The following is a 15,648-nucleotide window of genomic DNA, read 5'->3' as shown; positions in this document are numbered from 1 at the left end:
TTATTAGATACTTAAGGAAAGTCTGCTTTCATTTAGTTTAAATCATTATTAACATAAATATTTTTGATATTTTTGACTACCTCCACCACTGACATGAAGATATATTTAATTAAAAACAACAAAGAATTGTCTGGTCTCACTACTACACCTGCTGCTGTGGTCTGTGGTTACCATGGTTACGCGTGGCCGTCACCCCAGGAGCAGGTGCAGGCTGGTGATGAAAAACGTGCCCAGCTGCTCTGAATGCTTATTAGAGGCTCAGGTGATGGAAGGTCAGTGAGGTGTAGTGTGTCAGCAGGAGGTTTCATCACTTCTGCACGTGTGTTATCTTCACAACAGGCCCCCATTCTTTTCTTTTTTCAGTGTCTCTCATTTCTCTGTAGGCTTTGTTCAGGTGTTAGAAGCTCATTTGTGTTGCCAAGGCAAGGCCATTTAATTTAATCTGTGTAGCACATTCTGTGAATTTATGGTTTTACCGTTACCTTCACATATCAATGCCCAAAGTCCTCACGACAGCACTCCAGCACAATTTGTTACAGACTTTGGCATCAAAATCAGAGGTTCTGTCATCATGTGTGAAGCAGTTTTACTGTCATATCAACATGTTAATGTTTAAAGGTGCATTGTGTAATAAATCTAAATCAACTGGCCATAAACTCCTCCTAATATGTCACAGAGACTCAGGAATAATGTTCATATAACAAACTGAACTCACCAACAACAACAGTACAGACAAAATATTTGCATTAAAAAAAAAATATTTTGCAGACTGCAAATCATGTTTATGTTTTGAAATCATGTTTTGGCATGTGGCGCCACCTACCGCCGTCTACCAATCATTGCAGTCAGTAGAGTCTCAGCTGCCGCGCAACCACGGGTTGCCAGTTACGTCAGAAAACGAAATCTAAAAGACCTCGGTATTTTGAATTTGAATGTAGTAACCGTTTTTGGACACATTCTTACATATGGCACCTTTAAATGATGGAAAAAGGAACACAGATAAATAAGTATTTTTGCTCTGAAGCACTGAACACACAAATAGACAATGCTGGCTTATTTACAAGACGTGGCATTTTTTTGTGACTGGGTGTTAAAATAAATTACTAGTTACTAGTAATTAAGACTTTTGAGAATTATCCTGACGGTAAACCGTTGGTGTCACATGTCCCATTTATTGTAGATACAATAAATTAACTTATTTGTGTTTGTTTTGTGCATGGTTTTATTACAAGTTACTCAAATACGTCTTAAATGCATGCATCTCTGGACTGCTGGTCTTGCTTTGTGTGCCTCTTATTGACAGAACACAAGTTGCATGACAATGATAGGAGGTGTTTTCTTTCTCTGCATGCTCTCCTTTTAGCTGCAAATGAAAACTAATATTCACACAGGGAAGCCACAAACCTGTTTCCTTTTGTCGCCTTTTCCTTGTTTATTCTAACAGCAGCCTGTTAGAATAAAAAAAGTCACTCTCCAGTGTCTCACTATGTTGCACATACTGTAGTAGTTGTTGACATTTTCTTGCAGTATGTGTACAGAACCTTCTCGTCCTCATTGGTTCCAGTCATTAGTTTGATGGTTTTTGCACAGGCTGTAATTGTAGATTATTCCTCTGTAATCCAAGAATGCTGACAACAACGGCATCAGCTTTCCAGAGTGGCACCTTTACGAAAGCGGGTGTCGCATGATTTTCTGCTAATACAAAACCAAATCGATGGACCATATGTAATGTATAGATATATATATCTGCCTCTCGCTTCCCAGTCAAGGTTAAAATGATAACAAACCAAAACATGTTGTTTGTGGTTGCACGAGGGCTGCAGCAACTAACAATTATTTTCACAGAATTAATCTAATAATAAGTTAGATTAATTCTAATGATGTTCCCGATTGTCCTCTTTTGTCCTCAAAATCAAAAATATTCATATTTAAGAAGCTGGAAAACCAATAACAGATTAATCGAGTAATTGTGTTGGGCCTCATGCAAACTGCAAAATCCAAGGAGACTGAAACTGGACTTGCAGTTTAAGATAAAATGAGAATATAAAAAATAGCTGTAGCAGGGATTTAAAGCCTCCTCTCTGCTGGGACAGATACAAAAGCATGTTGTTTACTCTGGTGCGGCTGTAAAACATGGGAGTGAGGGAGTTACCTCAGTAATGTAATATCACCATAACAAGACACCAAGATAGGTTTTGTTTTGTAGAGAAAGAAAGAGAGGGAGATGAACTGTGAAGGCAGGTTTGAACATCATGTTCCTCAGGCCAGAACATCCTGCAGAACAGCGCGTGACACCCTCACTGCGCGCGTGCATGGAGACGTGAGATTATAACTGTGTCACAGTTGTTCGTTAATGACGTCGAATGACTTATTGGTGACTAATATTATTAGTAGTACGTTTGTTGGTGTGCTTTCTTGTCTGTTTTTATTTTAATTAAATTTGTTGTTGGGGGTAAATAACAGCTCTCTGTTATCTCTGGGTCTCGTGGCTGCTGTTCCAACGGTGGGGGCGGCGCGCGTGCCCGCTCCAGCTTGTGTTTGTTCGCACGTGCTGGGAACGTGAAGCCACGCCCCTCGACAGCTTGTATCGAAACGTGAAACGCATGGGGGCGGGGCACACGTGTTTGGCCACGAGCTTTCATGGGGAGGTTGGGACAGAATGTACACACACACACACATGCACGCTGAAGAGACTGTGCTCACACATTGAACTGCGCGTTGTGTTGTTGTTGTTGTTGTGTCAATGTGAGCGTTATTATTATCCCTCCATTATGGTGAACATACATTTAGTGACTTCTTTGTTCATTCAAAAATGAGCTATAGTCAGTGTTTTCCTGGCTGTGGTTCAACAGTCTTTGTTCTCGTTGACAGTCGTGGGGCACAAAAGTGCTTCACAAAAACAAAAACACGTATTTTGAGCAGCTGTCGTAGTGAACGTTGACGTGAACAGAAGCTAACGGCAGCTAATCAGCGGCTACTATTCCGAGTGGGCGGGGCTTTGAGCTCATGAATCTCTAACGAACTCAGTCACTGAGTGAGAACAGAAGCGAACAAGGGGCTTGTTGTGTGGCGTCTGGAAACGTTAGTGTTGACAAACAAACAACAGCAGCAGTCGCAGTTGTACTCGGCTCAGAATCGCGGTGTGTGTGTTTGTGTGCCGTTTCCCGGTGAAGGAGCTCAGCTGCTAGTTCTCGGCGTCGTTAGTCCTCAGGAGTTTGACAGCGGACAATGCCTGGTAAAGTCGCGGTGTCCGTGGCTCTTCAGCCCGACGGCGGCGACGTTGCCGCCACGGTGGCTCCGCCGAAATCCTTCCCGTTTGTTTTGAAGGAAATCATGGACATCCCGCCTCCTAACATCCTGGAGGAAGGCGACGATGGTAAGACCGGTGTTTAAAACGAGCGCCCACTCTCATCCAGTGTGGGTAAAAAAATTTAAAATAATAATGAATGTACTGGATTAGATGCTGTGTGTTGGTATCATCTAATATGTCAGTAAACAATGGTTCGTATTCCATGATGAGACGATGACAGACATCACATCATGCTGCACGGAGCAGAAAAGAACAAAAAGTTCTCGCTGCTCTCTGCTGCTGAACAGAGCATCCACACACTCCACAGTTTGTGTTTTGCAGACCTCTGTTGTTAATGGTGCTTATCTTTGTCTACCTATTTCACCCTGACATCTTCCAATCTCTCTTTTAAAACTCATGTTTGCCAACACCTTTGTTTACACGTGTTTTTTTTTTGTTTTTTTTTATTTATCAGAGGTCACCTCCCACTTTCTTTGCATTTATTATTTAGTCTCACATGCTGATTTTTGAAGTCACGTGTGCACAGAAGAAAAAAAATAACACACACAAGCAACCATTTATTTAACCTGTTTGTTACCTGTCTCTGTCTTTTAATGCAGAAATTGAAAAGGAGAAGCTGAGCACAGCTGAGGATGTGGAGGGAGGCAGGGCTGAGGCAGCCAGTGCTGGTGGAGGTTCTAGAGGAGGGGTAGGTGGCGGCGGAGGTGGCAGTGGAGGGGTATCCGCCTCCCTGACCCCAGCCATTTGGGAGAAGACCATTCCCTATGACGGGGAGACCTTCCACTTGGAGTACATGGACCTGGACGAGTTCCTCCTGGAGAACGGGATCCCTGTGAACCTGGAGGATGAGGAGCTGCAGAAGACTCTTGCCTCAGTGGAGGGCAAAGGCAAATCCATCGGAAAGGTTGCTGCTACAGCTGCCACTACTCCTACTCCTACTCCCACTCCTACTATTGATGCTGCTGCTACTGCATCATCCATCCCTGTCTCAGCATCTTCCCCCTCTGCCTCCGCCACCTCTATTGTCACCTCAGAACCAGAAGAAGCTGTGACCATCACTACTTTGCTACCAGCTAAACTAGAAGATGAGGAAGGAGAGGAGGAGGAGGAGCAGGAGCAGGATGAACAAGATGAAGAGGAGGAGGAGGAGGAGGGACAAGAAGAGGATTCATTGCCCCAGGAAGCAAAAGTGGAGAAGAAAAACGGTAATTGAGATTATAGACATTTGAAGATGTATTTTTGGCTGACTTTTATTATATTTTTTCATGAATTGATAAATCAAAAGACTAAAAGAAATAACTTGTGCAGCTGTAACAGCAAATATGTGGTGTTGCTGTTTGTGTGCTTGACAAATCAACACACTATTCTGACATCAATGCTCCGTAGAGCTGCAAATGTGCCAGAGTGACTTCTCTTTAACGCGACCTCGCATTTTCTCTTCACATCCACAGAGCGCAACACGCCCTCCCCTACCGACCCAGATGCGATTGAGGTGGACATTAATTTCCAGCCCGATCCCACAGACCTGGTTCTGTCCAGTGTGCCAGGAGGCGAACTGTTCAACCCCCGCAAACACAAGTTCTCTGACGAGGAGCTGAAGCCACAGCCTATGATCAAGAAGGCCAAGAAAGTGTTTGTTCCTGATGAGCAGAAGGTCGGTTGATTCGTTGTTTGGATTTAGCTAGTGTTAAATATTTTTTTTTATGATAGTCTTTATGAATACAGATAATTCAATGTGTGGTGGTAAAACACAGTCATCAGGTTCAACATTAACATGTTGTTTTAGCTGACAGAGCTTTGATGTTTCCCAGGCAGAATTGAACGCAGCTCAGCTGTGGTTGGATTAAAGCAAACAGAAGGGTGACTTGTGGATTAGAGATAAGAGACAGGGGGGATGTTTTCACAACGCAGATGTTTGTTTGTTTGTTTGTTTCAAATCCCCTGACTAATGTTCCTCTAAACCTATTCCGATTTCTCATTCTCTCAGGATGATAAATACTGGTCTCGGAGGAAGAAGAACAACGTGGCAGCGAAGCGTTCTCGCGACGCGCGCCGGCTGAAGGAGAACCAGATCACCGTGCGCGCCTCCTTCCTGGAGCGGGAAAACGCCGCACTGAGGCAACAAGTGTCTGAGATGCGGAAGGACTGTGGCCGCTGCAAGAACGTCTTGGCCCGCTATGAGGCCAAGTATGGCCCACTGTAAAGAAGTTAGTTTCAATCTCACAAAGTATCAACGAGAAAAAAGCGGAACTCCCTTCCCCACAAAATTCAACACAGACACAAATACCAAGGGATTCTCAATTTGCACTGTGCTGGCCTCCAGTCACTGTGTTCTGTGCTCCACTTGTTTTTTTTTTTTTTTAATGTGATGCTGGAGTTTTGGATGCACACACTGGCAGGCAGTGAGGCATGATGGGAGTGGAGGTCACAGAAAGGGCCTGTGGAGAGCGCCTGGCTCCTACAATCCGAGAGGAAGAAATGAGGGTTGTGGAAACTCCCATGGTCACACACAGGTGGAAAATATGGTCCGTCTAATGTTGGTTTCAAGAAAGTTGGGAGGGTATGAAAAAGAGCAGGCTGGTACGAAAGAATCACGAGCTGTTAAACATAAAACACACACCAATTCACTGCATAGCAGTTCTTCCTATAGTGGACCAAAGAACGAGTAACAAAAGTTGTGTATTTAGACCGGGGTGCAGTCCCTCTTGTGCTGCACGTAGGTTCGTGTCTGTACTCTGTACCTATACAGTTCTCCAGCCGAGACTCAGAGTAAGGAGGTTCATAAACTCCCGGCAGGATAGGTGAGGGACACACGGATAAATCAGGAGGAGGATGCTTAAGGTTAGAGAGGAATCAAAGACCTCAGGTCAGCCGAGGAGGAAAGGAGCGACATTTCATAGTGCCGTCATTCAGTCACGGTTAGTCCCTTCTTGTAACTCACTCGCACACATAGTATGCGCACACAAAAATGCTGTTTAAGAAAAACTTTGTGTATATATATATATATATTCATCTACCAGCACCACATAAATATGTGTTCATTTTCGCACTTTTGGCAGGTGTCGGGAGACACAGCAGCTTATAATGGAGGGGGGGGGGGACTTGCATGACTTTCAGTTTTAAGCTACTGTGCTTCCTTTTCTACTAACCTCAGATCAGCTTCCAGGGCCTCACATGATATTTTATTAAACTGTTGGATTAAGACGGCTGTTTTACAAAGAGAAAGTTGTTTTTTTCTGTTTGCAGACGGAGGCGTACATCACTAGTGGAGGGGTATGTTTTATATGTAGGGATGTTTATTGTACTGCACACAGCAAAGACATGGACGCCAGAGCCACTACCTGCTCAAAGTGTAGTGATGGCTGGATTGATTTTTAAAAAGAAAGAAAGAAAAAAGTTGACTGCCTCTAAATCTTATATTTAAATGATTGTCTCATGGTCTTTATTTCCTACGCCAGGAACTCTGACTGTGTCTATATATTAACCGTTACTATTCCTTATATCTGCCAAATAGTGAGTGCTGTATTTATTCTGATGGTAATAATGCATCTGTTGATTGTGACGTATATCAGACAATTCCATGTACAGTACTGTGGGGAAGTCTTAAGCCACCATTAGATGTTGTGACACATTATTAGAAGAAGTGTCAAGTATGTAGTCTTACCTACACTTGAACAATTCAAAATAGAACAATATGTCCTATTACATGTCGACTATCTGCTGTGAATAAGGTCTATCGTGCCATGTTCACTTCATCATTCCAGTCCAAATGCCACTGATCACAGAGCTGGTGTTGTCCTGAGACTTTCCCACAGCGCTGCACTTTGAGAAACAATATGAAGATAAAAACCAATGACTAAGCAGGGAATCAAATAAATATTTATTTTAAAAACAGATGTATATCGTTCTCGACGCATACATACATGCATACAGTGTTTGTGTGAACAGAACGAAACAAGGCACAGTCTTATTTACCTCATCCAACACTTCTTACGTAGAGTGGGTACGCGTTTAGCAGGGCTACAGAGTGGTGTTGTGCAGCAGAGGGCACAGTTCCGTTTAGCAGAACCTTATTTTTTTTTAATGCCAAAATGGCTGAGTTTGAGTCTAAATTAGTAAAACACATTTCAGACTGTTACAGGACTTAATATCTCAAGTGTCTTTGACCGATGCGGACTTCGTCATCGGTTGGGCTTGTTGTTCATAATCGCCATAACCGTGTGAAGAAAACAAACGTGGCAATAATGCTCTGTTACGTGATGCTCGTTTAACTTCAGTGACGTTTGTGTGTGTAAAATTGCTATGATGTTCTCAATATTACCCCCCCCCCCCAAAGTCATTTCTTTTTGTGCTTCCAGTTTAGATCCTCTGTAGTCCGGGATCTTAATGCATGAAACCCTGCGTGAACTTGTATGTTTTTCTTGATTATTATACACCAAGTGTACTTATGTTTGTAAACCATCACGGAAAACTAGATGTGTTTTTCTTTTTTTAAACGGGTGGGTTTGGCGGTCTGTTTAAAGTTCTGTCAAAGGGGCGGGGGGAGCAAAACTGCTATGATGTTGTCTTGTTTTCATACCTTGACCTCGGGGTAAAGCTGAGCTGAAAACAGCATCATTTGATCACTGTGTGTGGGTTGTTTTCTTCTTTCTTTTCTTTTTTTACCTCAGATTGATCCATATGTAGACACACTGGGTCAATTGGTGCTTGTTGTTTTCTCGACAATTACATATATATGTATGTATATATATACACATATATATACAATTCATATATGTGTATATATCGTTAGCCTAATAGCAAAAAATTTACTTAGGCAATTATGGTATTAGGCTAACGATATGTATGTATATATAAATATATATGTATATGTATGTATATATAACGTGTATATTGGACGTTTCCAGTGGAATCTGTTTTCCTTTGAAATTTAAACTTCAATGTTAATCAGTAAATGCAAAAGGCTGAGCAAAGGGTTCTGGCCAAGGAAGCCTTCTAGGAGGCAATATACATACTTTTATGGTACAGCATTGGCTTACAGTATGTAGCAATCTCTTTTACTGATGCAAAGCAACTGTATAAAACTCAGTGTGTCGTCCTGCACCATGAAAAAGCAATGGAAGTAAGAGCTGTGCTTTAGACCTGTAGATGAAGATGTGTTTCTCCACCTCCAGACAAAGTAACAGCTCCTGTACTTTTACACTTGTGGCATTCTTTAAACATATTTTTCTTCTTCTTCTTCTTCTTTCTAGCTGCCGTTGTTGTTTCTCTCAGGTGTCTCATTTTAACCTGTTAAGAAAAGAAATAATATATAATATGATTGTTTTTTCCGCATGTATTTGTAACAGTAACCTTTTACGTGTGACTACATTCAGCTTTGTCAGGGAGTTTATTCAGTTGGCGTTAACATATTGATTGATCGGAACAATGTGAGGTGATTCAATCAGTAGCAGATAATGTAAAAAAAAAAGAAGAAGTGTGAATTCCATTCAGCGTCTGCAGTTGTAACACCACCTGCAGGTAGCATAAGTGTGGAAATACATATACATTATATAGTAAATTCAACTAGTCTTTGGATGGCGCAAGTGTAGACGTAAACACTTGTTTTTCGGGTTTTGGTCTGAAGCTGTACGAGTTTCAGATGCTTCGTTTCACTCATACTAGAGTCTTGATTGTAGCGACAATACCCCTGAGAAAAAAAATGTTTAAAGTGTCTATTTAGAAAAAAAAGAGTTTTGTTATTTCGTGTTTTTGCTTTATTTTTTTCTCTTTTTATATAAACATGTTTTTGTATTATTGTCCTAACCTTGTATAGGAAACACACAACTGCAGTGCCATGTCCTAACTGTGTTTTGACCATGTGTTATGAAATAAACTGGAAATTAATAACATGTCGGCTGCGGCTTCCATCTGTGGTTACGTAGAGCTAAATAAATGGACGTCGTAATGTCCTCGCAGGACGACTGTGATTTTGTTTTCTTTCAAAGGTTGCGTCGTTTTCCATTGTCCTTTTGTTGCCACGGCCCTGCTGCTGCTCATCAGTATTCCAGAGGAGTAGGAGATGTTGCGTAATGATCACATCAACTCGCAGCGGAGCGGCATTGCGTAACAGCAGCAGCAGCAGCAGCCTCAAAGAGAAACGGGATGAGTGTGTGGGGATGATGGAGGAAAGGAAAAGTGGGGGACAAAGGGAGGGGCTTTGGGAACCTGGAGGCAGGACAAGGATGGGGTGGTTTGAATGATTGGAGGAGAGAAGGCCTCTGAAGGGAGTGGGGAGGGACGAGCTGGGTTGAAGGAGAATGTGATGATGATGATGATGATGATGATGGTGAGAGATGGAGAACATGGATGCAGCTGAAGAAGACATGTGGGTGGGGGGAGATGCAGTGAGTGGGTGATGAGGAGAGCCAAGGAGGAGCCGAGCCATACATGTTAATGTCACGCCACCATACAGCGTGCGCTGTATATGTGTTGCTATAGAAAGCTCAGCCTCAGAATGTGTGTGTGTGTGTGTGTGTGCCTCACATGCCGGAGCCAACAGGCACATGCCATCTCCATCTCTCTCGCACACGCACACACAGAGTTTCTCGCTGCTCTCCTTTGACTCTGCATTGAAATCCATTCATTTGGACAACCTTACCAAAGCCTTATCCCTTACCTTAACCATAATCTGTTAATAACTTAACCAGTTCCTCCTTAACCAGTGAGGTTTTGCCTCTTCTGGTCCTTACAAGGTCAGTGTTTATGCAATGGTCCTAGCGATATATACACACATACACAAACATTCATATGTTTAACCCTAACCTCAAATCTTAGTCCCGATCTTAACCAGTTCCTCAAAAGTGAGGTTCTGCCTCCTTTAGTCTCCATGAGGACTATACTGGTCCTGACAAGGTCAGTGTTTATGGGAGAAAAGCGCACACACACACACACACATGGGGAGGGAGGGTTTTGGATGATGAAATATAAAGTAATATCTGCTGGGATGGGTCCAGCTGAAGTAGGTGGTGAGCAATCTGGCTCCTCACCATTAGAGAATTTTGTCTTGGCTTTGAATTATTGATCAAGCATCACATGAATGTATTTACTGCTCTGGCATCCGAGTCTGCGGCTTTGCACGTGAACACAGTGATCCGTTTTCTACTAGAAGTGGAGGTAGATTAATCTAATCTGACAACACCGACGATCCACGTCTGTCAAGCTCCCCCCACGTGGTCACGCGACGAGCAACCCAGAAACAATGAGGACGACACAATTAGCTTATTTTCCATGCTTATTTTTGCCAAAGTGGTTTTATTACAAACTTAAAAAAGAATCTGATACAATAAGAAACTGCAATAGTGACTCCCCATTCCTGAGGGGCAGCACAGAAAACAGGTCATTGCATTTCAGTAGTGAAAGATTCATTAAACATCTACAGCGTGTACAGATCTGATACAAAATAGGAAAAATAAATTACGGGCAGGAAACAAAGCAATATATTTATACATCATTTTGGACTTTTAATATTCTATCTATTTCTCCTTAAATGTTAAATTTTACATAGAAAATAAACTTCTTTTATGACAATGAAAATTGGGTTTTTTTCCCCCAAAAGTGCAAAACAAAACACACACATCGATATAAGCAAAGGACATCAGAATACAAAAATTGTATATTTTTCCACGTCATTAATGGCCAACCCTGATTGTAGAAGAGCCTGCATTTACAACAGATCCGTGGTGTGTTTCCCCCCCCCCCCCAACATCGTCTCATCTCGAGAAGTGTAAAACACAAGCCGTGCACCCCACTGTTAAAGATGTCAGGCTTTTTCCACAATACTCCACAATACAATATCCTCGCAGTGGCATTCTGCATAATCTGACAAATGTGGGTAACATTAACATCTGTTTAAAACACACACACACACACACACACACACACACACACACACACACACACACACACACACACACACACAATACAATAAGACATTTCTTCTGTTTGTTTTCTGCAGGCCTTCTCAACCTGGGTTGACGTCAACATCGGACCAGAATCACATTCAAAGCACATTCATTTCCTTCATCCTTCCAAACCAGGTGCCAACATGGTACATTTACACTGTGTACATACATATCCATATATACATATACATATACATATATATATATATATATAGATACATATATATACATACGCATATATATATATATACATATATATGTACATATACATAAATATATACACACATATATATGTACACGTGCATTTGTTTCCATGGTGCAGAGAGGTAGAAACCCCTTGTATCTTTCAGGGTAATTTAACATATGGCATTACATTGCACTAGAGTAGGAATGAGCATCTGTGAGAGCAAAGACAATCTGGGATATGGCTATAGTATCAGGACCAAAGGACCAGGCTGATATAGGGAGAAGATGACTGGCTCAATAAAAAGGTGGGACAATGTTAAGGTTTTCTTAGGGAGAAGAATATGAGGAAGGTCAATATAGGTGTAATTTTGGTAGAAAACAGGATCGTTTGCGCGTTAAAAAGTGAACATTTTATACCATTTATACATTACATCTTTTAAAGAAATGCAGGGGAGGTGGATATTGCACTCAAATGAACGTGAAATGTGGATATTTTTGGTTTAAAATGTACTGCCTGTGGGGGGGTAACTTCCCTGGGGGGAGCAGAGACGATGTGATCTCAGTCACCTTTTCCTACACAAACCTACTGTAAACATTCACACCTGAAACTGCAACTCCAACTTGAAGAATTAACCCGTCATTTACCCGTCTTATTAGACAAATACTGACAAGATAGAATAAACATTCAATACTTTTAATCTGTACACCTTTATTTATTTTTTTGTCTCAGTTTGCATATATTCCTGTTATTTTTCTGAAAAAATAACTTCAGCATGTAAGAAACTAAACAAAATCTCAACATAAGAAATCTTTTTTTTTTTTATATGTACATATTCCTGGACTGCTCACGTCTTCCTTATACAAATGCAAGTGAAAACAAAACAACAAAAAATTTATAGAAATATTGAAAATAAATGACCCCCAAAAAATTAGAAAAGCATCTTTGCTTCACAGTTAGATTAACTGAGATATGAACCTCCACACGTACCCCCCCCCCTCGGGGAAAAGAAAATGATGATTTTCATGTATATGACGAGGCGTGACGTCGCGATACTGACATGAGCACAAGTCAAGGGTCCTTAGGTCTTACAAGAAAAAAAAAAAACAAAAAAAACGGCACATCTCCACTCTCACGAGCCGCAGTCGAATACAAATTTAGCTTGAATCTCTAAAGCATTTCATGGAAACACAGGGCAAAGGAATGGTTTTGTGCTCATGTCCGTGGAGGCGACACACAGCATCGTGGGGACCTCACCGACATAAACAGACATGAGAAACGACACGCCTCCAGTGATTTGACAAGGTTACCGATAAAGCAACTAAAGCCTCGCGTCAATAAATAACATTCATTTTTCTATATTACTGCAACAGACCGAGCAACCTCAGCCGTATGATCTGCTTTTGTCGTCGTCGTCGTCGTAGCAGCCAGAAAAGCAGCGATCACGGAGGAATTTCAAGAGAGTAGTGAGAGCCTTTGGCTTCAATACCATTTAAGCTCACATAAACGTGCTCTGGGTTTTAACGCGTCGCTCTCTAAGCTCTGGACCCTACCGAGGCATCTCTCGCTCTCTCATTTCCTTCCATCTTCCCCTCTCGTCTCTCATGCAGAGGAAAACCTCTCCTTCATAGTCAAAGTCACGCTAAGCCATTTATCACAATCCCTGCTGCTTAGCTGCTGCATCCCCTCCCCCTCGTCACCTTCTCTTCCTGTTCACCTTCAAACACTGCTGACTGGAATTGTGTGTATGGGAACATTTATATTTCTGAATGCATTGGTGTGTGTGTGCTTGCGTGCAGGTCTGTCCATCCGAAACCCGCATTTAACTGCAACTTGCATCCGTGTGCGTGCAACTGAGGTATCAGCAATTAGTTGGCATCTTTAAAATAGCAAAAAAAGAGAAAAGAATGAATTTGCCATTCACACATTCTTCAAGATTCCCCCCCCCCCCCCCGTCAGGTACATTACATTCTCCTACATCACTCCCTTAACATCGCAACGCTCCCTCGCTCTGCTCTGCTCTAACTCCATCTGAACCCTTGTCATGTACACACTCCAGCTGGCAATAAACTGCTTCCAACACACGCCGGCCCGACAACAACTCAAAATGTGCCTGTGCACGAGTGCGTTTCAAGGGTAATGGGCCCAACGTATAATCAGTGGTTCTCCTGATCACGCTGAGCCACAACAAAACAGAAGCGCACACACACACAGACAGCAGAGCCCCCCTCTCGCTGTATTTGTGGCAAGTAGGGCAGAGCAGATTGCAGTGCAAAGTGCTGAGCTTTCCACAGCCATCATTCCCTGCAGGACTTGGCAAGGTCCTTTTTTCCACAGCATGACAGTGCAGTGCAAAAATGGTGCTATACAAAAGCCTGGTCCATTAGACTACAAAAAAAGAACTCTCCCACATTAACATTCAATGCAAAAAAATAAATAAATAAACAACTTGGAACTCAACCCCAGCCACTCCTTCAAAGCCAACAAACGGGACATGACGAACAACACCAATGGACAAAGGGGGCAGGGTGGGGTCGGCGGTTGAGGAGAAAACAAAACAAATCACATGAAATATTCAGTGAATGTGGGTTTGTTTTTTTTAAATCTTCGTAGTAAAACAAAACTCTTAACTTGTATTAGTATTAGAACAATTTCTTAGAAAAAAAAATCATCACACATCAGGAGCATCACTGTGCTCACGGCCGTCTCCTCCTATAGCGACTCTTCTCATTACAAATGAAGGCTTAGTTGGCCAGCACGACGGGCTGGAAGGACTGGCTGGGATATTGCAGGTTGTAGCTTCCTAAACCCTCCACGAACGGCGGCTTCTCCATGTAAGAGATCCCGCCGTTGCTGCTGATGATGCCCACACTCGGGGCTGGAGGAGGGCTGGAGAACGGGTCAAAAGACGGATGGGTGTTGACCGTGTGGGGGGGCTGGAAAGGGCTGGTGTGAGGTTGCATGGGCTGAGCGTCAGCTTCGAAGTAAAGGGGGCCTGGGGATCCTGGGTAGACAAATTCTTTGGCGTTGGGAGAAAGCTGGCTGGGGATGGGACCGCCGAGGGAGTGCAAGGAGAGAGAGAGCGGCTTGTGCTTGAGTAGCTCCGGCGTTGAGATGTTGGTCGGAGAGCGGGACAGAACCCTCTGGGTCGACGGTATGACAACTCCAGAGCTGGCCGGCGACCCTGTGCCACTGCACTTCTTCATCTTGGTTGAGCCGAACTTAGTGGCGGCAAAGCTGGCGGTGGTGAACGTGATGGGTTGAGGGCGAGCAGCAGGGCGCGCAGTGGGAGGGTGCTGAGCAGAGAGGTAGGGCAGCCCGCCGCTTGGAGGGGAAGGGGTGGAGGTGTTGGAGGAGTGGGCAGCAGGGTCGGGGGGCGTGGTCGAGCTGGGGTAGCTAAAGAGCCCGGAGCATGATTGGGCAGATAGAGGCGTGGGAGAGCTGGAGTGTGATGGCATGAGCGCGGGAGATGCTTGACTTCCGATTGGCACAAACACCTGAGCATCTGGGTTGAAGCCCAAATTCTTGGCTTCTTCCAACTCTGTATCGCCGTTGCCCTCTCTCATCACTGCCTCGGCCCTGTCACTGTCACAGCTGAGGCCCGGAGGGTCCTCCAGGTAGAGCACCTTCACTGCCCCCTTCTCTCCGATCTGGTAGGACACCTCATAAGGGTCGATCCACACGCTGAGCTCCGCGGGGACATTCGCACGGACCTCGTCGGTGTCCAGTCCACTCCTCTTGGCGGCCAACTCCACCACGGGGTCCCTCGGTGCTCCCAGGTGAATGCAGCGAAAAGCAGAACCTCGGAGCGGGGCTTCAGGGTACCAGTGACCCTCAAAGCGAGACACCAGTATTCTTTCCAGCTCCTCGCCAAACAGGTCAGCTCGACGCCGAGGCAGCTTGTTGTACAGGTAGGACACGATGAAGTTGAGGGCAACCTTCACTTCCAGATGCATGGCTGTGCAGGGTTAGCGCCGCCTTAGGTTTGAAAGAGTGGTGCTGAAAGTGAGGCAATGCAACTGTAACAAGGTGTTTTTTCCTCTGGCTTACTGTAACGTGTAGGATTCGTTTGGCGTCTCCATGGTAAAGGCGCCCTTTAAAGGGGGGCAGGGGCAGCTTTCTTTGCAGACAGTTATGTGATGTCACAGCTGTAAAAAGAAAGCAGAAGAAAGAGGTTATCCTCACACGGCAGGAACTTAAGAAACATTGTT

General features: G+C 43.6%; 2 protein-coding genes across 2 annotated transcripts; one reads left to right on the top strand and one right to left on the bottom strand.

The window, feature by feature from the left end:
- The first annotated feature begins 3,205 nt into the window (after window positions 1-3,205).
- On the top strand, window positions 3,206-6,824 carry tefb (TEF transcription factor, PAR bZIP family member b). The gene is made up of 4 exons (XM_083895781.1): window positions 3,206-3,376; window positions 3,910-4,515; window positions 4,762-4,964; window positions 5,298-6,824. Exons 1-4 carry the CDS (start codon window positions 3,229-3,231, stop codon window positions 5,511-5,513), a joined length of 1,173 nt encoding a protein of 390 aa, XP_083751907.1. The 5' UTR covers window positions 3,206-3,228; the 3' UTR covers window positions 5,514-6,824.
- A 6,667-nt stretch (window positions 6,825-13,491) lies between these two features.
- tob2 (transducer of ERBB2, 2) lies at window positions 13,492-15,393 on the bottom strand (the record flags this gene model as incomplete). The annotated part of the gene is made up of 1 exon (XM_083897063.1): window positions 13,492-15,393. One exon carries the CDS (start codon window positions 15,391-15,393, stop codon window positions 14,182-14,184), a length of 1,212 nt encoding a protein of 403 aa, XP_083753189.1. The 3' UTR covers window positions 13,492-14,181.
- Between the last annotated feature and the right edge of the window lie 255 nt (window positions 15,394-15,648).

Source organism: Microchirus variegatus (assembly GCF_963457635.1).
Source record: "Microchirus variegatus genome assembly, chromosome: 10".
NCBI lineage: Eukaryota > Metazoa > Chordata > Actinopteri > Pleuronectiformes > Soleidae > Microchirus > Microchirus variegatus.
The sequence above is the reverse complement of the archived record's forward strand: the minus strand, read 5'-3'. Positions and strand labels throughout refer to the sequence as shown.

What these genes read in the sequence shown, in the direction of transcription:
- tefb (XM_083895781.1), top strand. Translation starts at nt 3,229, where the DNA reads ATGCCTGGTAAAGTCGCGGTGTCCGTGGCTCTTCAGCCCGACGGCGGC. An exon ending in CCTGGAGGAAGGCGACGATG is followed by an intron (nt 3,377 to 3,909) that starts GTAAGACCGGTG and finishes CTTTTAATGCAG; the next exon opens with AAATTGAAAAGGAGAAGCTG. An exon ending in AAAAGTGGAGAAGAAAAACG is followed by an intron (nt 4,516 to 4,761) that starts GTAATTGAGATT and finishes TCACATCCACAG; the next exon opens with AGCGCAACACGCCCTCCCCT.